The 25,568-nt window shown below is 43.8% G+C and overlaps 1 protein-coding gene across 1 annotated transcript in view; it reads left to right on the top strand.

Moving 5' to 3' along the window:
- The window catches only part of PPFIBP1 (PTPRF interacting protein, binding protein 1 (liprin beta 1)), a 42,456-nt gene extending 17,701 nt beyond the window's left edge, over positions 1-24,755 (top strand). Inside the window, exons 7-23 of the mRNA XM_010290726.1 lie at positions 962-1,119; positions 2,025-2,155; positions 3,658-3,711; positions 4,865-4,925; positions 6,031-6,060; positions 7,246-7,417; positions 11,197-11,338; positions 11,627-11,755; positions 12,438-12,588; positions 13,826-13,937; positions 14,080-14,168; positions 19,176-19,298; positions 20,124-20,249; positions 21,106-21,294; positions 21,857-22,036; positions 22,380-22,445; positions 23,179-24,755. Coding sequence (XP_010289028.1) covers positions 962-1,119; positions 2,025-2,155; positions 3,658-3,711; positions 4,865-4,925; positions 6,031-6,060; positions 7,246-7,417; positions 11,197-11,338; positions 11,627-11,755; positions 12,438-12,588; positions 13,826-13,937; positions 14,080-14,168; positions 19,176-19,298; positions 20,124-20,249; positions 21,106-21,294; positions 21,857-22,036; positions 22,380-22,445; positions 23,179-23,265 — 2,000 coding nt within the window. The 3' untranslated portion in view covers positions 23,266-24,755. The remainder of the gene's footprint in view (positions 1-961; positions 1,120-2,024; positions 2,156-3,657; positions 3,712-4,864; positions 4,926-6,030; positions 6,061-7,245; positions 7,418-11,196; positions 11,339-11,626; positions 11,756-12,437; positions 12,589-13,825; positions 13,938-14,079; positions 14,169-19,175; positions 19,299-20,123; positions 20,250-21,105; positions 21,295-21,856; positions 22,037-22,379; positions 22,446-23,178) is intronic.
- Positions 24,756-25,568: the final 813 nt, after the last annotated feature.

A 25,568-nucleotide genomic window follows, 5' to 3' on the forward strand; every position in this document is an offset into this window, starting at 1 on the left:
TAGGGTGGTGATGAGGGCAAAGCACCATGCTGAGCATTGGAGGAGTAGCATTTTTTAAATAGGTACTGCTCTTTTGTGCAGTGCTATGCCTTCGAAGACAAGAGGATGTTAAAACAGACCTTGAGTCTCTGGGAACTGTGCTTCATGGACAGAGATTTCAGGCAGTGACAAAAAGGGCAAGAGAGGTTTTTGCTGTAAACAGACTTTGGCTTGTATTTGTATCGGATCTTTGGCAATGAGTGCTAGGTTTCAGCTCACTTTTTAGAAAGTATTCGTTGCCTTTAACTTTTTCTTGTCAGTGCTGGTACTCTGGTATCGATGACAAGTGTGGAAATACAAGCCTTTTGGTAGACCGAGGCAGTTCAGGAGCAGCAAGTTGCTCACTGGGAGCAGAGGATGCCGGATGCTGGTGCAGCCTACAGCATTAACTAAATGAAACACACGTGGTTTGTGGCAGTCTGCAAACATAATGTAGTCGCTTAAAAGCTGGTGTTAGACTCTTGTGCAGTGGGCTGCATTGTTCCTGTGGGTAACTTGAAGATACCGTAGAGACATCTTAAGTTTCAGGCAGACTTGACCCCCTGGTTTTTCCGTAGTGAATAAGGGAAAAGAAGTATTTAGTATGAAATTCCAGAACATGAGACAGAAAATAACTACCAGTTTATTCAGCTTTTTGAAACTGATCCCACTAAATGCCCTAATGGCATTTGCTGGGCTTTTTGCTGTCAGATGTATGTCCTCCCTCTGCTCCAATCCTGATGTGTTGTCGTGGTTGAGTTGAGAAGCAACATTTGGCGATGACTCTCCTTCTCCTGTTTTAGTCTCTCCTGAAAAAAAGTAAACCCTAGCCTCTTCCCTTTTTGGCCCATGAATGAGCACGCTGGCTGTGCCTTGCGTGGGAGCGAGGGTCATCGTGTATCTAGAAGTAAAGCCAACAAGTTTCCGTCTTCTCTCCCTTCAGGCAAGGAAAGTGACGGTGAAGACTTCTTGAATTCAGGGTCTGTTTCAACAGTTTTATTGGACACACCAAGTCTGACTGACCCAGAGAAAAGCCCATCCCCAACCCCAGTAACAGCATCTCCAATCCATGATGATTTTAATGTGAATATTCATGAAGAGGTATCTTTTCTTTTCCCTCGTTTAATGCCATCACTCCTTGAAAACACTGCTTGTGCTGGATTCATATTGCAGATGCCACAACTCAAGTTTCTGAAAAGATTTTTTCTGTGTTGCACAGTTTTTAGTAATGTCCCATATGCTTTTGGAGAATGTGGTTTTCTTGTGAAAGCTGCTGAGGAGTTTCATTTGGGTTCAGTTAAATTTATTTTTCTTCTTCATCAAATGGGATCAGGAGACAGCAAATCGCTATATTTGTCATGAGAATGGGCCTAAACTCCTTTCAATATCAAACATAGCTGTTTGAGGAACTGCATTTAATTTGTCAGGAACAAGAAGTAAACATGTTGGGACTTTATGTCCTGTCATATTTAAAAGGATGCAATCATCATTACATCCATTCAGTTAAATGATAAGTAGGTTGTCGTCCAATCTCTGATTTTTACAATCACATTTTCCAGTCATAAAACTGTAGATCTGATCTCTTAAAGCTCTGGCCCAGAGCAGGGACTTGACTTAACAGCATGAACACACTATGAAGAAAACTAAATTAAATTAAAAGTTTAGCAGCTTTTTGGTATTCTCTGAGTGGCTGAGGACAAGAGTAAACCTGAAAAGTGAACTCCCCTTCATGGGATCTGTGGTAGAGAGAGATTTAGCGGGCAGCTTTGGGAGAGTTGTGAGATTTTTGTCTATGCTGTAGCTTATCTGTGCAGTGATTCATGTTTTATCTTCAGTGCCATCTTTCAAGTAGTGAATAATTGTACTACAACAGAAAGAAAGAAAAAAAATCACTTTTAAAAATCTTACTTGAGATCCTTCTTTTCATAGTTTGTTACTCTTTTTTCATTTATGACTGCTTAATTTCAGCTCAAAACAGTGTAACACATACTCTTAATTCTTTTTAGAATTCCTTACAGATCCACACCAGTATTTTACAAATTTCAATCCCTTCTTTTTCATCAACATCCAAGAGCTCAGAAATTGTTGCAGAGAAGGTGAAAACACAGCCTAGGCCGGATCCTGCGAGTGAAATGAGGTATTATTGTTTCCCTGTATTTTTCAATTGTAAATCCAATATTCTGTGACTGTCATTAAACGAGAGTAATAATCTGTTAGTTACTGTATTGTCAAGTCATTAGGTCAGGTAAACAAGGCTAGCATTCACTTGACTAACTATAGCAAACTAAGCTTATGTTTGTGAAATGCATTGATTAAATCTTTTTCAGTAAGCAAGTATTAGTTTGGTTGCTGTTGCTTGTAGGAGCACTCGTACTCCATACCAGCTGCTTCGCAAGAAATGAACAGAAGGAGAGAAAAACTGATCTAATGTAACGAAGGACACAGAATCCCTATTTTTATCTAGGTTTACATCATTGAGGTCTGGCTGGGATGGTGTTGGCTCTGCTAGCACAAATGCATTCTTGGTGATTTGCATTCAGACATTTTCCGCAGTTGCTAAAGATTGGTGTAAGTCACTGCCAAAACTGCAACAAAAGGACTGTCTGGCTCTAACCTTGAGCTGTTAATGGAGCCCCACAGGGAAAGGCAAGTGGCGTTTCAAAAGATGAGAGACAGACATATCCTCGCTGCCGTCCTTTGGCATGATGAAATGCAAAGAGATTTCTTTCCTCACTCTTATGAGAGCCCTGCCTGAGATTTTGGAAGCCAGACGCAATGTGTAGGCACAGCATCCTACAGGGTCCTACAGGACCTACAGCGTCCTACAGGAAGCCGGGGTGGGGATGCATGGCTGCACCCTGGGGCTGTGGCTGAGCTGTGGCATCCAGGGGCCTCCTTGCCTGGGTGAGGAAGCAGTGCCCTGCAGATCTGGACTGGCAAAGCACACTGGGCTTGCAGCTAGATGAAGGCTGTGCTAGGTTTTTTTCTTCTGGGTCCAAATCCCTGGCTTTATCTAACAGACTATCGAATACTAAGAATCCAGAGGCAAGGAAATCTTGTTGGCCTAAAACCGCCATTGATCTCTATGTGAAAAATCAGTGCAAGCACATGTTGATGTGTGATTTCCCCCCCCACCCCCAGTTCCAATCAAGGAAAGCATCTTATTCAGAAGACCAGCTTTGCTTGGTTTCCACTGGGCTGTGCCTCACTCAGCTCTAGCTATCACCAGCAGGGATTTCATCTGTGTCCCGCCTTGGGAAAAAATCAGAGCATTAACCTGCAGCAAAATGCCCCATGCTGTGGGTGACCCACGGGCAGCCAGTGACCTCCACTACTTGGTGGTGCTGCAGATGCTGCACATGCTGCAACCTCTGCATTTATTTAAGCTGAATAGTGAAGTATTGACACCAACTTACAGCATGAGTTGTCCTTCCTGTGGCTCTTGCGCTCACCTTTGTCCTTTATCTTTTACAAGACTTGCCACTGTAGAGGGGAAAATTTGCCATGTGTTAGTAGCAGAACAGCTGAAGTGAAAACAGGGTTAAACCAGGCTGAGATGTAGGATTTCTGTATCAGCAAGATATTTGGATGAGATCCCCAAATGCCTTATTTTTTTTCATATCTTTTTTGTTTTTACAGTGAAGGAAGATCAACAGGTTCCTCTCCAGAAACTCAGCTGTGTGATAGTCCAGTGTAAGTATCATAACAAAAAATGTTCAGGAAGCATATTTATATGTGATTGTCGACCTGAAACCCCCCAACACCCTCACATATTTTACAGACACATGTAAATATGTCAAATAATTCTGGCCAAGATGATATTTAGTGGTGGTAGTTTTCTGCTCATGTCTTGTGTTTTTGTGATCATTATTTTCCAGTACTTTGTGCACATATGCAGTTAATTTTCTCTGCATTGTGAAACATCTCTAATTGGGTTGCGGACTGTCATTATACTTTGAAATTCAGATTTTTCTGTAGTACATGTGCATGTGATTTTTTTTAATTTTTTTTTTCTTTGACAGTGGGGTAAAGGTGATCAGATTTCTGTGAAATCTGTGAGAAAATAATTTTAACTTCTGCCACATAGACATACTCCCCGGGAAATCAGTGGGGCTATTTATGAACTTTGAAGTTGAGTCAAAGCAATTTGTTAGTAAGGAGCCTAAGTCAGCAGGACTTGTCAGGTACACCGTGTGAGGCTCAGTGGCTGATTTTATTTTGAGTGACTTAGTGCTACGAGAATATTCCCAGAGACAAATTATACTCCCCTTACGTTGGAATAAAGATAGGTAACTTTATAAAATTCAGGGAAGTTACTCTTAATTTATACCTGGTGATGGGAAAAACTTCTTTTCAACCAGACTTAAGTGTTCTAGACTATAAATCCCACCAGAAGTTGGGGGCTATCTGGCCCAAAACGGAACTGAAGATGAGATACTAAAACACACATGCTTGACTTGGTATGCTTGGCTTCTTTAAGGATTAAATTAGTCAGAAGCCTGATTCTAAAAATACTGTTTTTCGTAGCTTTTATTTATATCACTTCCTTTGCCTGTGCAACTCCTTTTTGTACTTCTGAAAATATAGCAAATAAGCAGCCAAAAATATCCAAAGGTAGGCATTATGTCACTGCAGCATTAGCAGCAGTAATTACGATGTGGAGGTTCTTACAGTATCTCATCAAATGATGTGGGCTCTGATTAGTGCATTGGCTGCCTTAGTTAAAAATGTTTTTAGTACATCTCGTCATGTATTATAATTTTTTTAAAGCTGATTCATGAGAGTTTATTTATCTTAGAAAATTTAATTCTAATAACTTGGCTTGGTTTTTATGTTGTTGTTTCAGAACTTCTTCACTGCAGAAATCCAGCAGTCTTAGCAGTTTGAGGAAAGAGACGTCCGAAGTGGTTGGTTTGGGCTCTTACTTCCTCCCATCCCCTTAGAAATAGGGGTGATGTCTCTGTTGTGGCCAATGACCCAGTGGATGCCCTGTTGCTGCCTTCTGAGAAATTCTGAGTCGGAGTAGGGCTGCTCACATCGTTAGCAATGGTCACATATATGTGACATCTTCAAGATTTCATTAAAGGAGAAAATCTGTCCTTGAAAGCACAGGCTGTTTGGTTGGGGGGTTTTTGCCCCACCCCACCCCCTTTTTTTTTTTGCATGAGATATTTACCTGAGACTCTCATCGCTGTGTTTTTCCTCAGATAATGTGGTATTTTTTAGCTTATATGCTTTTTTGATTTAAGACAAGAAAATAAGTCCCACTATCACTTCCTATCTGTGTTTAAGGCCAATAATTATGGAAGGCCATGTAATTAGTACATTATAAAATACAGTCTGGGGTGACTATGTTTTAGGTAGTTGAGAACAAAATACTGAGCCTTTGTATGTCTGGTGATAGCTTCAGTCCAGGTCTCTTTAGAAATGACCAAAAGCGGGTAGTCTCTAACAATATCATCAAATCAGGGTAATTCCTGTTTTCTTTTTTGACAGCCAAAACTGCTAAAAGCTCCCAAGTTCTCCAATGCTCAAGCTGCTGAGCTGTGTCTTACAGCTCAGGAGGGGTGTTAACAGGACTGAAAATGTAACCAGAGCTTGATGGTGAAAACTAGAGTTCATGGGTTAGGGTTTGTTTGGACAGCCAAGGAGTGGAGGCTGTGGATGCTTTATGCACTTGCCTTCTACCCTGTTTGATTCCTGCTTTGGGTCCCCTCAGCCAGCTGTGCCCATTAGTGCCTTAACAGACTACATGTGGCTAATGACGTACACACAGCTAATGCTTTACAAAGTAAACCGAAGCAACTGTATTTTCATGTCAGCTCACTGGCCTGAAAGCAAGCAAGAATTGATCTGTGTGAAATACACCTCTGAAGAGATTTATTTTGGGGGGGGAAAAAGTAGGCAGGGAAGGGTTTCCAGTCAGAATTTAATTCAGGGTAACTATAATGAATTACATACTGGCTATAAACCATGACTTCTTAGATGTCTTTCTTCATCTTTCCTGAACAGGACAGAGACTCTGCACAGAAGCCAACAGAGGTAACGTGTGTGTGCGTGCTCCGCGTGTGCGTGGAGAAACGCAGGCAGCGGGCGGGTGTTGAAAGGCTCAATTGTGTGAAAATGCGGCATGCAGTTCCAGAGGGGGAATAGCAGACCTGCAGACAAGACAGCGAGGAGTATATGGTGGTTGTCACCATCACTTCAGTGTCAGGCTTATACTGTCTCGCACGTTCTTGTCTTCTCACACATGGATTGTCTTTCACTCTGGTTAAGCATAAGGTTGCCATTTAAGTTAATGTTTCCCCAACATATGCTACCACTAGGCAATTAGCAAAGCTAACCATTAAGTATTTTACTGACTCTGTAATTACCTTTGATTAGTGTCTCTTTGGAAACCTTTGGCTTTCCAAATTGTTTCCTTTGTGTAGGAACTGTGTTCCTGAAGAGACTCTCATTGCAGAACAGTTATCCTGCGGCACCGTACGGCTGTAGTTTGCATGCAGCAGTTATTACCTCAGAGACAACATACCTCAGATATCACTTGTAGGGTGAATGCTGTATTGATTCAGCAAAAGCCAAAGGATCATATTTGAGTTGTGAATAGGTTTGCTTCCTCTTTACTTTAAAGAGACAGTGAAACAACCAGCAAAGTTAAAACTACTGCTTTAAATTGGTTAACTGGTGTGTCAGATGTCTGTCCTGACATTTGTACTCCTTGCTTGACACTTCATTTCCTCTCAGCTTTGGCAGGGGACATAGTTAATCCCTTAATTCTGAAACTGCAGAGCAGCGATAGACAAAAAGAGCTATCTAACAATTGGCAGAGAACCGATATACTGTGGGGGGTCTCGGCTCTCTCTTTGCTTCCCACTGTCCCTGTAGCTCCCCGTGCGGGAGATAGAAGCCCTGGAAAGCTGGAGAAGTTCAAAGCCTTCCAGGACTGTATTTTTACCTTTTCCATACCTTTAAACCAGACTTGCAGAAACTGAGAAACATCTCAAAGACGACATGTTACTCTTAGAAGGTAATAATAGTAATCCTGGGTCCTGAACATACTCAAATGAAGATCTTGTTTACATTTTCCTTTATGGCTTTTACATTCTGTTTTCTTGTCAAAACAAGAGGGACTTTCCAGATTATCTGTCAGCAGTCACTTTGCAGTCTCTCTCAAAAGGCCTTTTGCAATTCCTTGATATCGAATCTTTATTTCCCTAACTTGAGCAGGTTAAACCTCCTGTGGAAGGTAATAATTTTGCAACCCTCCCTCCAAAGTCTCCTTCTCATGGTGGCACAAGCGACGAGGATAGTTTTGGTACCCGTAAAGCCAGATCTTCATTTGGACGAGGCTTTTTCAAGATAAAAAATAACAAGAGGACTGCAAGTGCCCCCAATCTGGGTAGGTATCGTGCGCCTGCATGCAGATTCTGTGTATTTTGAAGGGTCTTAAAAACAGCTGTATCTGTCTTAAGAAGGAGGAAGGGCAGCCTTAGTTTCACTGTGACTTGGTGGCACTTTTCTCAGTGGAATGTTTGGAAAATACCAAACAACAACAACAAACACAGAAGAAAACTTCACTGATGTAATGAAGTATTTGATCTGATTCAACCTCTGCAGTGATATATCCCCTAGGACCTTGTAGTGGATTGCTGCTCTTTTGCAATGTTAGCTGTCTGGCAGTAGTTCACACATGGGATTCGCAGGCTTTTTTGCCCCCGGCTCCATCCTCAGTTTATCTTTCATAAGATTTTCAGATGTACAGAAATAAGGAAGCAGCATTCAGTCGTCTTCTTTATTTTATGTGTATTTAATGTCTGCAGCCTTGCAAAAGAGATGGTGACAACAGAGTTGACAAGTTACTCAAGCTCATGTTGATTTTTGGACCTCTAATGGAGGGTGGGGGGTGTTCTGTTATTGTCATTTGATGACATTTGCACACAACAAAACGTTCTGCTTAATGCAGAAGTCGCTGTTGCCACCACCTGAAATCCTGCTTGCATTCGCTGCTCTGCTGTAGTAGTCCAGTTCAAGCATCAAGTGAGTCTGTGCATCAGATCTACTGCCATTCATCTAAAGTTTTTGGCTTTCTCTTGTACAAGATTTAGGAATTTAGCTCTATCTCTCAGAAGTCTGAAGGGGGGTAGCTTCTGCTTTGGTAGCAGAAGAGTCTCTTATTTTCAGTCAAAGACAATTTTAGACTTTTGTTCAAAAGAAATAACATACCCATACATTTACTATACATTGCCCATACTTTCCTGTGACATACAGCATGGGAACTTGCTAGCTTACTTGGAATAGATGCACAGTCTATTCTGAGGGTTATACTCTTTGCTTTGGTTTATTCCATGTGTGCTTTTGTGCAATCACTTGTTTCATCCTCAAATTAATTTGTCTAACAAAGCGGAGTACTTGTGGCTGTCGTAAAGGATTGGAAGGTGGGCTGTCTAGATCAGGGTCCTGTGAATTTGAGTAAGTTATTTATGTTACCCAGATTCCAGTGCTTCCATCTGTAAAGCTGGTGTCCAGATACTTGCCACCTCATGGGAGCCCCCCTGCGTCACCTGCCCAGTGTGACACGGAGCAAGTGACCTCCCTGCACCGAAATGACTGCGGTGCCGTTTTACCCTCTCTACCATAAAGCTCTACTGCATTTCCTTTTTGTGAGAGGGGGGTTAACAGTGAATTGGTAATCCTCATCTCTGTGTGAATTCAGCATTGTGTGTGGCGCATGCGTCTCATGTATCTCCCTCCCTTTGTCTTGTATTTTGCTGATGTAAGTTTTGAACTGTGTTTTACCTTGTCCCTCTGCGTGTTCTCTCCCGTTGTGCTGCGTGTGGTTATGTGCGTTGTTTGGATATCTGAAGACCGCAGTCGAAGTGCAAGTGCACCTACTTTAGGTATAGTAATCCTGCATGTCTGCCTGTACCAGCGCTGTGTTGTGACTGCTGCTAACAGCTGGTTATGGCCACACACTTTTCAAAGAAGAACTAGACACCAGAGCTCTGCATCGAAACTTTTGCCCATCACTAAAAGGAGTTTTCATGTAACATCTGCCCTCTGCTAAAAGTCAGCTGCGCCATTTCTCAGTAACTGCTACTAATGAGAGAGATTGCGGGTTAATTTGCAGAGGTCTTTGCCGTAACTTTGAGCGCAAAGTTACCCACAGACCGAGGTAGCAAGTGAGGAGCGGTGATGTTTAAATACCGGGTGCCCCTTTGTGCTGTCGTCTGTCCCAGAGCCCCTAGAAGAGCGTGGAGGGTGGTGAAGCAGGGAACGAGGTATATTTCCCAGGCTTTCACTTAGGGGAGTTCTGGGGGGAAGGATACGTAATTCCTCTTCTAAGATGCAGTTATATTTGTTACGTAATAAATGAATGAGAAATAATTGGGGCAGATGGGGATGGAGCCATTCACGTAGTAAAAAACAGTCTTACGATGTGAGCGTTCCCTGGGTGGTTCTGGCCAGGGCGGGTAAGACCTGCGGAGCTGTGTCAATCGGGGTGGTTGTACAGCCGCCCGGCGTGCCCCTCGCTGACAGGGAGACCAAGTGCTCTGGGCCCTCTCTGTTTCCCACGTGGCCCCCCTAAATGTCGGCTGTTCTGCGGGGTTGTGTCAGTGCACGAAAGGGAGCGAGGTACAAGGAGCAAACGTTGCAATACCCGCAAATCTCTGCTACTAATGCACCCAACCTTGTCCTGGTATTCTCTCTCTCAGGTGCTGTTTAAATGTGTTTTTTCTAAGCTAGCACTTACAAGTAAAGCAAAAACTACAAATGCAAAAGCCTGGTTCGACGTTAGTGCTGTCTGTCACTGGCAGGATCCCTGTATTCAATAGCGGTCAAACCACAGTGCCCGGAAAGAATCCTTTACATGACCTTGTTGCTTCACTGCAAGGTCTAACATCTAAAACATCGGTGGAAAATGGGACGTGTTCAAATGTATTCCAGCTTAACCATCTACGCTTTGTCCAGCAGGAAGATACGCTGGCAAAGCCTGCGGTTTGTTGCTGTTTGTGGCACGTTGTGGCCGCTTCAGCCTTAACTCTGTGGCCTGAGACCACATGTCCCAGCAATATATGCTCTACTTTGATTCATGTAACTTGTTTGGTTTTCTCCTGGAAGTCTGAGAGTCCATTTCAAAACCAAATGGTGGTCATCTAATCACACAGCCGTGTTAAAAGATGGTAAAAGTGGTTACAGGCTTGACTGTCAGCCTGCTGCAGGCTGCCTTGCCACGGCTGCTTCATCTGAACAGGCTTGTGCTGTCGCTGTTCCCTGGCAAGTAAGTGGCATAAACTCCACGTGGTAGTTTTATTACACTATCTGGCACTTGCTGGCACATCTCTGCTTATGTAGCCTAGTAGATACTGCAGTTCATTTCATTTTCTTCTAAAACGATCTTAAAATAGTTTTCTTCTTTGTTAATTTAGCTTTTACTAAACAATCTTGTGACAACTTCCTTTTGGGGACAGGAGCCCTTAGGTTTGTTGTCATAGAAAACAACAGCTACAGATCAAAGATTTAATGCTTTTAGAGTGGGTGGTAATGTGTAGGGTCTCTAATCGGAGATGCTGTGTGATTCATTCATTCAGATCTAGTTCAGACAGAGCCTAAACTCCCTGGTATTCCTCTGCAGAGGAACAAAACACTCCACCGTTTGCAGAAGTGAGGGGAAAAGGGCTGTCCTGCTCCTGGGGCAGGAGGAGTTGGTTGTTGCTGGAATTTCCTGGATGGGGAATTTATGTGATACTGCAGGTTATTAGGAAAGGTGCCTGCAGGGAAAGAATTTATATTTCTGTGCTTTGAGGACTCCTGGTTTGGTCCCCTGCCATGGCACCTAATTGTTCCCGGGCATCTGCATGCCTGGGCTCTGTGAAAGGACTGTTAGGAGCGCTCCGCAAGGAAGAGTAAACTTGGGGTTTAATTCATGAGGTGGTTTTTTGCCCACCTTAGATGCGAGGCACTTAACAGGTGCAGAGCGTTGCCTTGGAGTCTTCCCAGTCAGGCCCATGAAGGAGGAGGAACACATGCAGTTTCTCCTGGATTTTCCTATCCCTCTTTGCCCCATTTTCTTAACATGGTGGCTCTCAATAATTTTAGCAAGAGTTGTTCCCGAGTTCAGGAGTGCGTCTGTACAGTTCTGCACAAATGAGTCTTGACGGGACTTTTGCTTTCTAATAGCTGAAACGGAGAAGGGATCTGCAGATCACCTGGATCTGGCTGGCTTGCCCCCTCGCCCAAAAGAAACAGATAGTCTACAGATGACTCCACCTTCTCCAGATTCCAAGAAAAAGGCCAGAGGGATCAAGAAGTTATTTGGAAAGTAAGTAAAAGACGAGAAATGACTGTTCTCCAGACCTGGGGCTTGCATGGGTGTTTGCTGGGAACACATCTTCCCTTTTTTTTCCCTCCAACCTGTGGCTCCATGGTTTACTGTCTCAAGAGCAGAAGCCAGTGTGGCATTTGCGGGAGCTAACAGCAGGTCAGTGGGGGGTGGAGGAAGAGCTGCAAACCCTGCTAAATATAGGAGATATTACCTATATTGGTTGCAATAGTAGAAGCATGCCTTTTCATTAAGCCAATGTGAATATGCTTTCTTCCTGTAAACTAGACTTAAAAGAAGTCAGTCTACCACCTTCAACCCAGATGACATGTCTGAGACAGAGTTCAAAAGAGGAGGAACAAGAGCAACGGCGGGGCCACGACTGGGCTGGTCTCGAGACCTGGGGCAGTCTCACAAGTAAGACGAGTGGTGCAAAGTGTGCTGGTGCTTGCCTTCTCAGCAGCTCCGGTTGAGCACGGCGTCCAAAGGAGAAGCGCGGTGCCAACATGAAATGTCCCCTCTCTTGCAAACAGAAGCAGGCGGATCCAGGCCGTTTCCTCCTTTGAGAGATGGTCTTTGCAGGGTTGACTTTGGTTGCATGGTGGGGTCCTGCTGCAGGTGGAGCTTTGCTTGCCTACAGCTTTGCAGGAGTGCAGCTGTAAGGCCATGCAAAGCGGGGTGTGAGCCCTGACGTGGCAATGACAGATATTCCTCTGGTACACTTCCTGCTGCACTTCTGGGGATTAAAGGCTAAAGTAAAATATTGTGGTCTTACTTCAGAGTTTGATCCACCCCAGGCAGCAGAGGTGGTTGTTTCAATGGTGTTAATAGACTGTGTTTATTGTGATGGCCGCAGGAGATCAGTGGTTTGTGGTGCTGACAGTTCAGAAGTAGAAACACCCTCTGCCTCACGAAGCTCTCCTAACAGCCGCCCGTGATGCATGTTCTCCCACGGAGATTGTCCCAGCTCCCACAAAATACTCATGAATTGGGCTTAAGTTTTGGTTTTATCGTTACGTATGAGAGTAGGAGATTTGAGGCATGGGATTTATCAGTCTTGTTTTTTTGTTTTGTTTTTTTTTTGTAAAATCTTCTGTAGTGAGCTGGACATGCCATTCGCAAAGTGGACGAAGGAGCAGGTTTGCAACTGGCTCCAGGACCAAGGGCTAGGCTCTTATATTAGTAATGGCAAACACTGGATACTGTCTGGGCAAACGCTTCTGCAGGCTTCTCAGCAGGATCTGGAAAAGGTGAGACATACTGGAAACACTGCTTTCAATTAAAAGTACAAAACATTTCTATTTCTGTGCGTGTAAATCATGTCTGTAAGGTTCATCCAGTAAAAATAACCATTAAAAAGATGAATTTTTAAAATTTTGTCATCTGCAGTGATGCCAAATCTGTTTCTTTTTAGCTGAAGTTTCATAGAAATGTAATGCTCTGTAATGAAACTAATAATTACAAATATGTGATTTAACTTCATTAAGCATGGACGTATCAATTGGCTATGCCTCTTCAAAAGTGACACACACGAGTGCCTCACTATCATACTAGATTCATTAGCACTTGTGTATGGTACGGTTATTTTATGCCTCTGTGAAAAAGGTGTAAAAAGCTGCTGGTTTGGTCTGACTGTATTTTCTGCCCATTTTACACAAAGAGGAATGAGGATTTGTTACACTTTCTTTGTGTAGAAAGGGTGACTACTTTCTTTGTCTTAAATCATTACAGAATTGTTTATGGCTTGTTTTCTAAAAGTAAAAACATTAAAAAAAGCTGAGTCAATCTATACTTTGAATCCATAGTATTTGCTGACATTTGAATTTTCAGCTTTTAAGAATCACTATGCTCACCAAATAGTAACCCTGTTTTCTCAATGAGGGAGTGAGCTAATACAAAGTTGTAGTTATACTACGATCAGAATAAGAAAAGTGTGGTATGGACATAGTGGCTTGTAATAATGTTATTAGAGGTAACGTTAACTAGCAAGCACTGGTGAAAGTGTATATGGGATTGAAGAGATCCTGGAATAACTGCACTTGCAACTAAACTGGGGAAGGTGTTACACATTTAGAAGTATTAATAACCTGGGACCTTCACATGCTCGTAACTAAATAACTCTTTTAACCTTACCTGCCTAACAGGGAGGGAAGGAATTAATCCCATCAAGTATTTTTCTGAATGCTAACATGCTTGATAGTGTGGGGCTTTTTTAACCTGGTATGAGAATAGTGTGGCCGACATTTTCATACAGTTTGGAATCCACCACATTTTGAAATTAATCCACCACAGTGAGTGGGCCTTTCCCTGGTGCTGAACACGTGCTAAAATGATGCTGATATTCTAGCAAATAGAAAATACACCTGCCAAGTCACCAGCAAGTGACACTGTCTATGGTATGACTCTCTGAAACCATTTGCAATTCAGCAGAGGGAGGAATAAAATACAGTTTTGTCTCTAGGTTTGCTGCTTTCCTTCCTTTCACAGGAGCTTGGGATAAAGCACCCATTGCATCGGAAGAAGCTTCAGCTTGCTTTGCAGGCACTCGGGTCTGAAGAGGAAAACAATCATGGAAAACTGGATTACCACTGGGTTACCAGTAAGATTTTATTACATGCTGAAGCAGGAACTTTAGGGGTTCCTAATCATGGCTAAGTTGGGGCTCAAAGAGTGGGAATAACACTAACTGGTGCTAGGTAACTTGGCTACCACACCAACGTGAGTGTCTGTCTCTGCCTTAGGGTGGCTGGATGACATTGGTCTCCCCCAGTATAAGACCCAGTTTGATGAAGGAAAGGTGGACGGCCGAATGCTCCATTACATGAGTGTGGTGAGTAAATGGCATTTCTTTTCCTGGCATCGTGTTTGTGTTCTTAGTTTCTCCCCACTTTAATGCACTGGCGTACCTCCAGGTAGCTCACTAAAGACCAGGTGAGACTGGAGAGACCTGCTTTCACTGTGCCTTATTGTTGTGACTGCATAGATACTGAATTCACTTAACATCTTCCTCCCTCTCCATCCCAGCCTCCTTCCTCCTCCTGCTTCCTTTGGGTCAATTTGCCAGCAGCAGCAACCTTTTTTGCACCTCACAGCACAAGGATTCGTGCCCTACCACACACCTCTGCCAGCAGCCTTCTCCCCTTCCCACATTCACCTCCTCTCAGCCGCCCCCAAGCCTTTCCCCAGCGGCAGCCCCAGTCCCAAACACACCCTCTTGCCCCTGCTAGAAGGGGGAAGGTGGGGTTCCAGGCAGCAGCTGACCCTGAGAGACAGCCGGCTGTGGCTGGAGAGGAGGCACTGCTACCAGCCACCATTGCCAACCTTCTTCCCCTTGGCTCTCCCATGTGAGTGGCAACTGGCCAAATCCCAGCCGGTCCCACAAAGCAGTCCACTTGAGGGGTGCAGAAGGAGATCTGTGGCTGCTTGGGCAGCTCTTGGGTCGCAGGCAGCCATTTTGAGGTCCCTTATGGTCATCTTACGGGGGTCCGGTGTCCACAAGGAGCTGGAGAGACGGATCGCAGCCATGTGGCTTGTAGCTTCCTAGAGCAGAGCATTGGCACCTGAGTGGAGGTTGGCAGACTGTCTGTGCATTACTCTGGGCCTGTGTTGAAAGTTTTAAAAACTAATGTAAAAATACCGTGTGGTCGCCATCTGCACATGTGAATTTTGCCCCAGATGACTGGGTCTAGTGAAAGGAAGCTGAAGTTGGAGCTTGCTCTTACTTGCTTTTGCAGCATCACAGAGGCTACACCTATGCAGATGTAGTGTACCAAAACTACAGACTTCTCTCCAACAGCTAAACATCTCGTGTGTCTACGGAGACTTTCCGACAATAATTTCAAAGCTGTTGAATGGTTCATAAATTGGGTCTTCAAATTTTCTGGATAATTGCAGGGAGAAGGCTGAGGGAGATCAGAGTGTCAGAGGCATCGCTACCACTAAAACGGAATGCCAGAATGGCCTATTTGTCTGTGTGCTTCATTGCAGTGTTTAAAGAACCCCTTGAAACTGTAGTAGGTGTCCTGGGTTAAGCTAATGCTAATAGGTACAACCTATAGAAGACAGAAGGCCTGATACTACTACTCACCTGCAAGTATTTCCTATATTCTTTCCAGCTTTAAAGATACCATCTTAAGGTGGAAGAGCAGACACAGTAAGCAAGAGCCCAAACTCATGCATGAGAAATGGGCAATCTTGTGCTTAGCAGTTGTGCGTGGCACTGATGTGCTCATGCAGCGTTTGTAAGTAGACAAAAGTGTGCAAATCCTGTGGTCACAGTTCATGCAGCTGAGCCTTTGCTGTTCAGGTTGTTATTAATTAATAGAAGAAGGTAGAATTTTTTTTTCTTCAGTGAGCAAACTCAGTCTATTTATCTAGTCATGTCAAGGCTTAGGTGAAGAGAGCATGAGCAATTTCCTTTGAAGAAAATTGCAGTTTTAAGAGCCAGCTTGCTTGAAAACAGGCTACATTTAATAGCTTTTGCATAATGTATTTCAAAATGCTTAGCACCAGCATCAGCTCCCCACTGCTGCAGGTCAGGTGAAGCCAACCCAGCAGGTTTTCTTTGTGTACGTTCTCAGGTAAGATCAGATAAGACCTTTGTTCTTCTCTGGAGACACAAATAGCAAACTGACCATCGCCAATATTCTTTCCTTCTGTTTAACAAAGAATAAATCAATCACACTGCTGTTCTCTCATGAGTCATGCCATGGGCAGAGTAAAAGTAACCTTTTTATGCCACGTTTGCGTGTATTTTGTGTAGTCTTTACAGTAGCACCAGCAGGAAGCCTAGGGTTGATCTAACTCTCCTCCTGTAAGACAAGCATAGTGCTGCTGAGGAACTGCAGCTGCTGCCCAGGACTGACCTGCCTCAGCTACCTGGCATGACTTTGCTGTTGAGTGTACTTTGGTCAAATGTCCTGCGTATGTAGTGCGGTTTGGTGTTTGTTTCCTTTAGTTTTTTTTAGTTCAGACATTAATAGAAAAGTAGGAGGCAGTTTCTTTCTTCTGCTTCTTAAGTCTTGGAGATCTGATGTCAGTAGGCTCCTTCGAGATTGATCTTGTGTTGGGGGGACTCTACCACTGCATTAGCTGGATGAGGATTGAATGCAGAGAAGACCATCCTGGGCTGTGTTGTAATGGAACTTGTATTATTCAACAGTCGTTTTTTTTCCTAGTAAAAAAGAAAGAAAAGTAATAGGTGGACAGAAGAGGGATGTGTAGCAGGAGCTTTGCCTTTTAAATAGATATTCTTTATGTTACTTCCCTTTAATGGTAGATCATTAGTGATATTTTTAGGCAGAGTTTAACCATCAAATTATAAGAGCAGCTTCAGTGTAAATGATCAACTAAATACAGCTATATGCAAAGTATGAAAGAAATACTTTTTAAAATCACATGAAGTTACCCTGACTTCGCACACAACAAAATAGAAACCCTAATCTTGGAGTTTATTTGGGCAAACGAAGGATTTAGTTTTAAATATTCTGACAAAATAGAGTCCAGTATTTGTAACACTTAAGTAATGCTAAAACATATTAATCCCAGTTAACCCTGGCACAAGGATGCATAAATTTTTCTCTGTCAGCCAACTTGCACCAGCAGAGAATTGGACTTTGAGACACTTAATGGCATAGTTAGGACTCAATTACAGCTGAAGAGCCTACCTTAGCAGATGCAAGTCTCACAGCACGTGATCACAGCTGTAATGCATAGGAGGTTTTTCTTTTACAGCAGCTTCCCTGGAGCAGCAGCAGCAGTGAGCAAGCTGGGAAGTCTAGCCAGGCCTGTCACATACTCCTCCTTACAAGTTTTTCATGGCTTTGGCTCCTTGAATGAGAGAAAATCTGATTATTTTGTTTTTGAAATTCTAAATTTCTGGGGCTAGTCGTTGGAATGGAATCAGAGGTGGGCAAAATGTGTCACCTTCTGCATTGCTTAGTTTGCAAACCTGTCAGCAGGTCAGGGTGTTGGGTAGCACCAGCAGCCTTTGTAAATCTGTGAGCTTCATCTCCTTCTGTCTTCGCCATTGTCCACCACATGTGTCTGTGGGTTGAGCCCCCTTGGGTGCCAGAAGGATCTGTCTCTCCCCTCCTCGGTGGTTTGAAGGAGCCCTGAATACAAGAAAGAGAAGAGGGAACTTCAGTGGAGGCAAAGCGAAACTCCTGCTTGCTACTGCAGTCATGCAGGGGGGAACTCATCTCTCCCAGCTCTTGTCTGTCGGGCTGCCTGTCCAGGCAAAGGCAGTCATCTGCGCCCTGTGGTCAGTGCAGAGAGAGGGGCAGTGTGAGGCACCGTCTCGTTCCTTGCTGTGGCACAAATTGTTCTAAGAGATGCCTGACACTTTCCATGGACACTGGTGGTGTTCCACCACCCAGCCGGTCTGTGCAAGCTGTAAAAGAAGTTGCCCGTGAGATGAAGGTTTAAGTAAAAAAACATTGCGAGGATCAAGCTTTTGGACAAAGAACCAGCTGCTGCTGTTGGTGTCACCGATGTGTTGCAGGGAAGAGTGTGGCCGTGCCTTTGCAGACTCTTGCCCTGCGATGTGTGAGAAGTGGCTCATCCCATGCTGAAAATGGTGTGGTGTAAAGGCACAGCCCGGTTGCCTTGCAGTGCCTTGTCACAGAGCCAACCTTCAGGCTGCCTGTGTGTCCAGTGTGCTCCCTTGGCCTGTGTGAGGGGGAGCTGGTGCTCCTGGCCAAACTGCCCTCCTTCCCTTGAAACCTAGTGGGTGCCTGTAGGAGCTACACAGCGATGGTGAGCTGGGACCAAGGAAACTTCAGGTGAACCTCTTCAGCCTGGGTATGGTCACCCTTTCCATCATTCCATCATGTATGACAAGCATTTTAAAAAACATTTATCATATGCAGTTGTGGGAGACCTGACCTTGAATGTTTCCAGGGATGGGGTATCTACCACCTCTCTGGGCAACCCATGACAGTGTTTCACCACCCTCAGTGTGAAAAATTTCTAGCCTAGTATAATCTAGTCTAAATCTGCCCTCTTTTAGTCTAAAACCATTACCCCTTGTCCTGTCGCTACAGGCCCCGCTAAAAATCTGTTCCCATCTTTCTTCTAAGCCCCCTTTTAGGTACTGGAAGGCTGCAAGGTCTCCCTAGAGCCTTCTCTTCTCCAAGCTGAACAACCCCAACTCTCTTAGCCTGTCCTCACAGGAGAGGTGTTCCATCCCTCTGATCATTTTTGTGGCCTCCTCTGGACCCGCTCCAACAGGTCCATGTCTTTCCTGTGCTGAGGGCTCCAGAGCTGGATGCAGGACTTCAGGTGGGGTCTCAAAGTGGGGGGATCAACCTGACACAGCTTCATATTTTTCGTCTTTCCTCTTTCTTTCAATCTAACCATACAGAATCCCTCCACTTTCAGGGTAATTTATTGTTTTCAGTTAAACTTTTAGCTGGGCATTTGTGGTATTAAAACTTTTGGCAGGATTAAATGCAAATGCCAGGTGCATCTGCTTCACTGTGTTTGGAAAGCTGTCCTGGCTCTAATCAGATCGCTGCAGATGTGTCATTTCACCCTGTCCCCTCCTTGTTACCCCAGGTTTCTTGTACTAAGCTCTGTACCCTATATAAAGAACATCACCCAGGAGCTAGCACAGAAGCAGCACAGGAAGCTTTTATTTTGGGAGAGGTGGTTTGATGTTAATCATGTGTCTCATGTATTAATATCTTACCCCAGAACTTTTAGATGTGCCATTTTAAGCCAGTGCCTGAAGCAGTGTCCTCCAGCCGGGTGCTGGTTCCACCAATAAGCACATTTATGTTTTATAACTTGTTATAAATGTTTTTAATGTTTTTAACTCCCCTTTCCTCTTTGACAGGATGACTTGCTGTCCTTGAAAGTTGTCAGTGTCCTCCATCACCTCAGCATCAAAAGAGCCATTCAGGTTTTGAGAATAAATAACTTTGAGCCCAACTGTCTGCGCAGGAGGCCATCTGATGAGGTACTGCTTTAAGATTAAATTCTGAAGAGGAATCCTCTAGGGTTTTTCCCTGGTGTTTCTGGTTATTCCTGCTCTGCTCTCTGCTCCTGTCTCCTCCTTCCTGTTTCATTCTCTTTCATTTTTGGTTTCCTTTTTCTCACATTGTTCTTGCAAGTCTCATGCCCTGTCATCAACACCTAGAACACCACTTTCTTTCCTCCACCTGCCGTGCCGCAGACTCATGTCCCCTTGCCAAATCTCCCACTCCTCTTCCTAGCCAACAGCTGGCTGTTTTGGCTTAGTCTCTGATGTGCTGTCTGGAGCATAAATCATCTTGAACTTGGTGCACTGTTGCCATGAGTCTTGTGTAACTCCCTGGAAAATTGATGGCTGTGTCAAAATTTTCTGTGTAAAAGGAGTTTGGCCTTGTTACCAGAGGGGAGACTGCCATCAGTTTGTTTTGGAAGCAGCATGTGCTGGATAGGGCCATGGATCATTAAGAACCCAGACTCTTGGATTTAGATTCATGAGGCGTATCTGCAAGAAAAGCACAGCGGCTCATGGAGCTAGCTAAATTTTCACTTCTACTGGTAGAAATTGGAAGTAGTCCTAGTGCACAGCAGGATAATCAAGTGGCCTGAAGCATAATACAGACCTGCCCACTGTCCAGACCCATCTCTATGTTGGTATTGCTGCAAGATAGAAATCCAGAAAGAGGGTTTTTTTTCTCAAGTGCAAAGTGGGCTTGCATTCATTAAGAGCAGGAGAGGTTTGTTGCAGTGAAGATTGGGGCTGGGACAGCTGAGTCAGGAAATCTCTTTAACTGCCCGTTCCTCCTGTTCACAGAATAACGTCACACCTTCTGAGGTCACCCAGTGGACCAATCATCGCGTGATGGAGTGGTTACGCTCCGTTGATCTGGCAGAGTATGCCCCTAATCTGCGGGGGAGCGGTGTGCATGGGGGACTAATGGTAAGGTTTTAGGCTGACTTATTCCATTTTATTTAAAAAAAAACATGTCTGAGAATTGCTAGAGCAAAGTTCTGACATGACCTTTCCTGCACACACCTTATCTTATTCTGCTTAATAATAAGTTGCTATCAAAATTTATTACCTTATAGTTTAAAGGACATGAATGTCTTGGGCAGAATTAGTGTGGGCAGCAATGGGTTTGATTATCTGTATTCCCCTCACAATTTAATTTAGGTATGGAATTCTTCACCTCTTGTCCTACGATACTGTACACTGCTATCATGCTGTTAAACAGCCATCGTCTTCCTTTCTAGACCTGGATATGTTTTTATTTTGTGAGGAAGGCTTGTTACTTTTGTAAAATTTGTGATTTCAGTGTCAAACCAGGATGGTTTTTAATTACTCTAGCATCAGATACTTCAGGTGAGAGATTTATACTTGCAAAAGTTTGTTGTGGTGATTAAGAGGTATATCTCTGCTCCAAACATTTTACGTCTGTTTATTTTTCATCATTCCTCTGGCTGTATTTTCTAGAATTAGAGGAAAGTACGTAAACATTTTTTGACAGCTTCACACATTACATGAGTTAAGGGTGGATTTATTTGCTCCTTTCTTCTTACCTGCCAATTTGTTTCTACTTATAACTCAAGAAGGAAAGCCTGGAGGTAGCATTTTATGAATCCTTTAACTAGTTAACTCTCTTTTCTCCCTCTTTGTTGTATGTTTCCCCTAAAATACAAACAAAAACCCCAAAGCAACCTTAGGAAGTGACGGAGATAGGCGTGCCTGTTGACGTTCTTGAGACCTCATCAGAGAGTACTGGCTTCAGCTGGATTCTCTGTAATTTGATTCATAGGTTTTGGAGCCTCGTTTCAATGTAGAAACCATGGCACAGTTGCTGAACATCCCACCAAACAAGACGCTACTGAGACGGCACTTGGCGACTCATTTCAACCTCCTCGTTGGGCAGGAGGCCCAGCAGCAAAAACGCGAAGCCATGGAGTCCCCAGACTACGTCCTCTTAACAGCAACTGCCAAAGTAAAGGTAGGCCACTTGTTCTGGGTCAGTGCACGAGCTTCCAGGCAGGCACTTAGATCTCCAGTGTGCTGGTTTTACCCGTGTTTAGAGGGCAGTTCAGTAAAGTCTGAGAAAAGGGGCTGGCTGCTAATGAGAGAAGCATGACAGCAGGACTCTGCAGGCCTGGGTTTGGCACTTGTGTCTCCCATGAACGCACCACATCTCAGCCTCTCATATGCATAGGCAAGAGGTAGCACTCGTGTGTATTGTCCTTCTGTCTGTACTATAAGATGTTCGGGAGGGAGACTGACTGTCTCTTACTGTTCATATGCTCATGGTTTAATGCAGTGGGATTCTGATCTCATTTGGGATCCTTTAAATGCTGTTGTCTTAACAGTGGTAGAATGAGGGGACACATCTTGTTCTTTTGGATGCAATTATTGTGAAATACAGCTATTCAGAAGATCTTTGTTTAGGAGAGCAGTGGGGTTTTGACCCTGAATCATTTAAACACCAGTGCAAGAGTAAGAGATCTGTTAATTCTTTGCTGACTTTCTAACTTCTTGTCAATTTTCTCTTCACTTGTAAGCCAAAGAAACTTGCCTTCAGCAATTTTGGGAGCCTGAGGAAGAAGAAGCAAGATGATGTGGAAGAGTATGTGTGTCCTATGGAGCTGGGGCGGGCATCTGGAAGTGGGTCGAAGAAGGGTTTTAAGCCTGGGCTGGATATCCGAGTGTATGACGATGATGATTTGGACAGGCTGGAGCAGGTAAGCCTGTTCTAGCAGTTTGGAGTCCTTGACTGTGCTGTCAGGTTTGGTGTAAAACCTTCCTTTTCCCAGAGAAGCCTTACTCTTGCTTTGGCCCATGAAGGTCCTGACTTCTGAGACTCACACAGCATTACTAACAAACATGTCTCTCGGCCCAAGGAGGTTCAAGCTGTGAATGCAGCACCTTTAGGACCTACCCTGGCATAACTGTCCTCTTCCGACAGGGCACACTCCTTCCTTGCTCTGACCATGTCGGGTGTAATCAAGCAGTTACATTATGTGCTGATCTGGTATACAATGACTTTATTACTGATTCATTATGCATTATCTGGTTTTTTTGTAGATGGAAGATTCAGAAGGGACAGTGAGGCAAATAGGAGCGTTTTCTGAAGGCATCAACAACTTGACAGTAAGTCTTAAGTGGGGTCTGTGAAATAAGATCTCTGTTTCTGTGAGATGGGTATAAATCCCTTGGTAGTTGCTGGTACTAAATAGCGATGCTATTTAACACAAATACACAAAGTGCAACTTTTCTTTGCTATTACTGGCTCTGTCAAGCAGATGAGTTTTGTAGTTTTGGGGGCAATTGCTTTGAACGATTTCAGTGGTCTCTGAGGGCTAAAGAATATAAAATACTGTGCAAATTACGGGTATAGTGAAGCCTCATCAGAAGCAGGGGTCAGTTGAGGTGCTTTGTTTTTTGTACAGGGACAGAGGGGGAAAAGAAAAATTAACGGTGGAGGAAGACACCCACCCATCCTGGCGGAGAGGTTCCCCTGGCTGGGAGTGGTGGCCCATGGTCACCAGCTCTCCTCGCTGACTCCTCACCCTCCAGGGAGGGCAGAAGACATGGCACTCGGCTCTAGCCCGGCGGGTTGCCTTTGATTGCCAACTGAGGGTCATGGCGCGTTTTCTTGGTGGAAGCCCAACCCCAGCCTGCGTTCTCCTGGCCGTTTGGGCCAGCAGAAGGGGGACTGAGCCGTGAGCTGGTCAGGAACCAGCACAGGTGAAAAACATCCTCAGCAGAAAGAAGTGGTGGCTGGCAGGGCTGACGGCAGTGTTTGCTGCCGGGCACGGGACTTGGGCCGTCCCAGGGGCTTGTGAGGGCCTGAACCTTGACTCTCTTCTCCTTTCCCTTCTAGCATATGTTGAAAGAAGACGAAATGTTTAAAGACTTTGCGACTCGCTCTCCTAGCACCAGTATAACAGATGAGGACTCCAATGTGTGACAGTAACCACCAGGCACTGACAAAGGCTCACTTTCCTATGTGCAAGAAACATCATCATTATACATGACGGGCAGCAGATCATGTACATTACGTTGCTCTTGCTTCTGTTTGTTAGAAGTAACATTGAGGGGCGGAGAATTTTTCAAGGGGAAAAAAAAAAAAGGTGCCTACTCTATAAAGTTGCCATAAGAAACACCCAGACACTGGTGAATGGTAATTGTTTTTACTATATTTAATGTACAAACTGGTGATACGTTTGAGAGTGCTGCATTTAAATTTACGTGGTATGATAGTGCTTCTTTTGCTTATTCACGGCCTCAGATAATCCTTTATACTGTTTCAAAATAACAGGAGATGTTAGGTAGAAGTCTTGTGTCTGTAGATACCGTGCATCAGCTTTCTCTAGGCTCCCAGCTGAAAAAAGATTTTACTGCTCTTTTTCAAGTGCATTTGTTCGGCACAAATACCAGTTCTGCCCTTCCTGCGGTATCTAATGTAGGATTTTAGTCATCCATGCCCTGCGTAAACTCTCCAGTAGCTCTTGACTGTTGCTCTTATTTTTATACAGTTTTATAAAAAAAAAAAAAAAAAAAGTATATGAAGTACATATTAAAAGGAAAATTTTAAATTTTGTGAGATAGAGTGATGGAAAGTTTGAGGTGTGGGTGAAGGGGAGAGGGTTGTAAGAAAATTATGCCAGTTTGCGTACCAGCTGGTTACTGGAAAAGGCAGGCTGACCTTTGGAACTGTTTGCTTTTGTCGCTTTTTGCTAAGTGCACAGTTTAATGATCTTCCATTTGGGATAAAACAATTATAAAGCATGTTTCTTCTAGCAGTGACTCGTATGGAAACCACATTTTAAAATGTCGTTTTTCTTTTCTCAGCAGCAGTAGTTATAGCATTCAAACAAGGTTATGAACACTTTGGTGACTTAAATTTCCTTAAAGTTGAGAGTACTCCCTGCATATGGAAGGGATATTTCTGTGCTGTGACTAACATAAAGATGGTGTAGTTGCAAAAAAAATGAAGTTATATAGAGAAATGTATAGGAAATATATTATTTCATAGTATTAAACCTAAGATGAGAGTTTTCCTCCAAAATTCAAATATCAAACGTGTTGCTCATCATTTTACCTTCTTAAAGCACAGCTCTTCTGCTTTTCAAGATCATCAGATTTTAAAAATCCTAACTAGCTAGTGGAAATCTTTTGTCAGACTCGGTATTGCAGGTGTCCTAGCCAAAAGCAAACAAACACAAAAAGTAACTCTGTTTATTACAGTGGTGAACATTGCATGTATTTTAGCACAATGGCATGAAGCTTCTTTTCTTTGTAAAGGCAAAAAAAGTACAGCTGGAATTGTTCCTTGTGGTGGTGTGTTGCTTTACCGAGCGTTTGTCACTCGTTTCATCGCTCTCTTTGCTGGAAGTGAGACCGTTTCCGACACATTGCTGGTGTGGTGTGAGGGGTCTTCGATGTGTGCTGACTTTGCGGCTGTTTCTGAAACACCGTTAACAAAGCTAGGAAAGGAGGAAAGGTTTTCAGGGGCTTCCAGGGAGCTCCCAGCAGATGTTGAGGTGGATTGGAGACATATTCTAGCATTATGTTATTGTAACCTGATAAGCTGTTACTGGCCTGGTTCTTTGAAGGATGTGCAGTGTAGGCTATTATTTATGTACCAAGATGAAAAATTTGATGTGGACTTGTTGTGTTATACATAATATCAAGCGCTGCCGTGCTTTAGTAACTGGAGCCAGGCAACCAATCCATAATGTACACGTAAAACTGTTTGTGCTGCTTACCATTTGTCTACAAACAGATCACAACTGATGCTTTATTCAGTATTCCCAACTAATTCCTGTTCGCAAATAATCTGCTGTCTGTTGTTTCTTCCTCTGCAGCCTTGGGGGTGTTTGAGCTATTTTATTCAGGCAGAAATACCGCATTGTGGAATGGCTGCCGCCAGCTTTCACGTGCAGATGCTTGGGATGTGAATTCAGGGCTCGCTTTCTCTGAATACTCTGCGGCGTGGTGACTATTTACATGAGCTTAAGACCCTGCTCTCCCAAATGCTGCAGAAGCACTGGGAGGACGTGGTTCAGGCTTCCGAGCAAAAGAATTCCTCCAGATTTGCTCTCACTAGACGCTGGCTAGTGAACGTGACTGGATATTCATGGGGCGGGGGGAAAGGGGGCTAGGGACGCAATCTTATCTGCTGAAACAGGCACAAACACATACCCTGCAGTTTCTCTTCAGAGCAGTGCTATTAGCAAGCCTATCAACAACGGCAGATGATGGTTTAAG

The sequence above is a fragment of the Phaethon lepturus genome, unplaced genomic scaffold (assembly GCF_000687285.1).
Source record: "Phaethon lepturus isolate BGI_N335 unplaced genomic scaffold, ASM68728v1 scaffold5927, whole genome shotgun sequence".
Lineage (NCBI taxonomy): Eukaryota > Metazoa > Chordata > Aves > Phaethontiformes > Phaethontidae > Phaethon > Phaethon lepturus.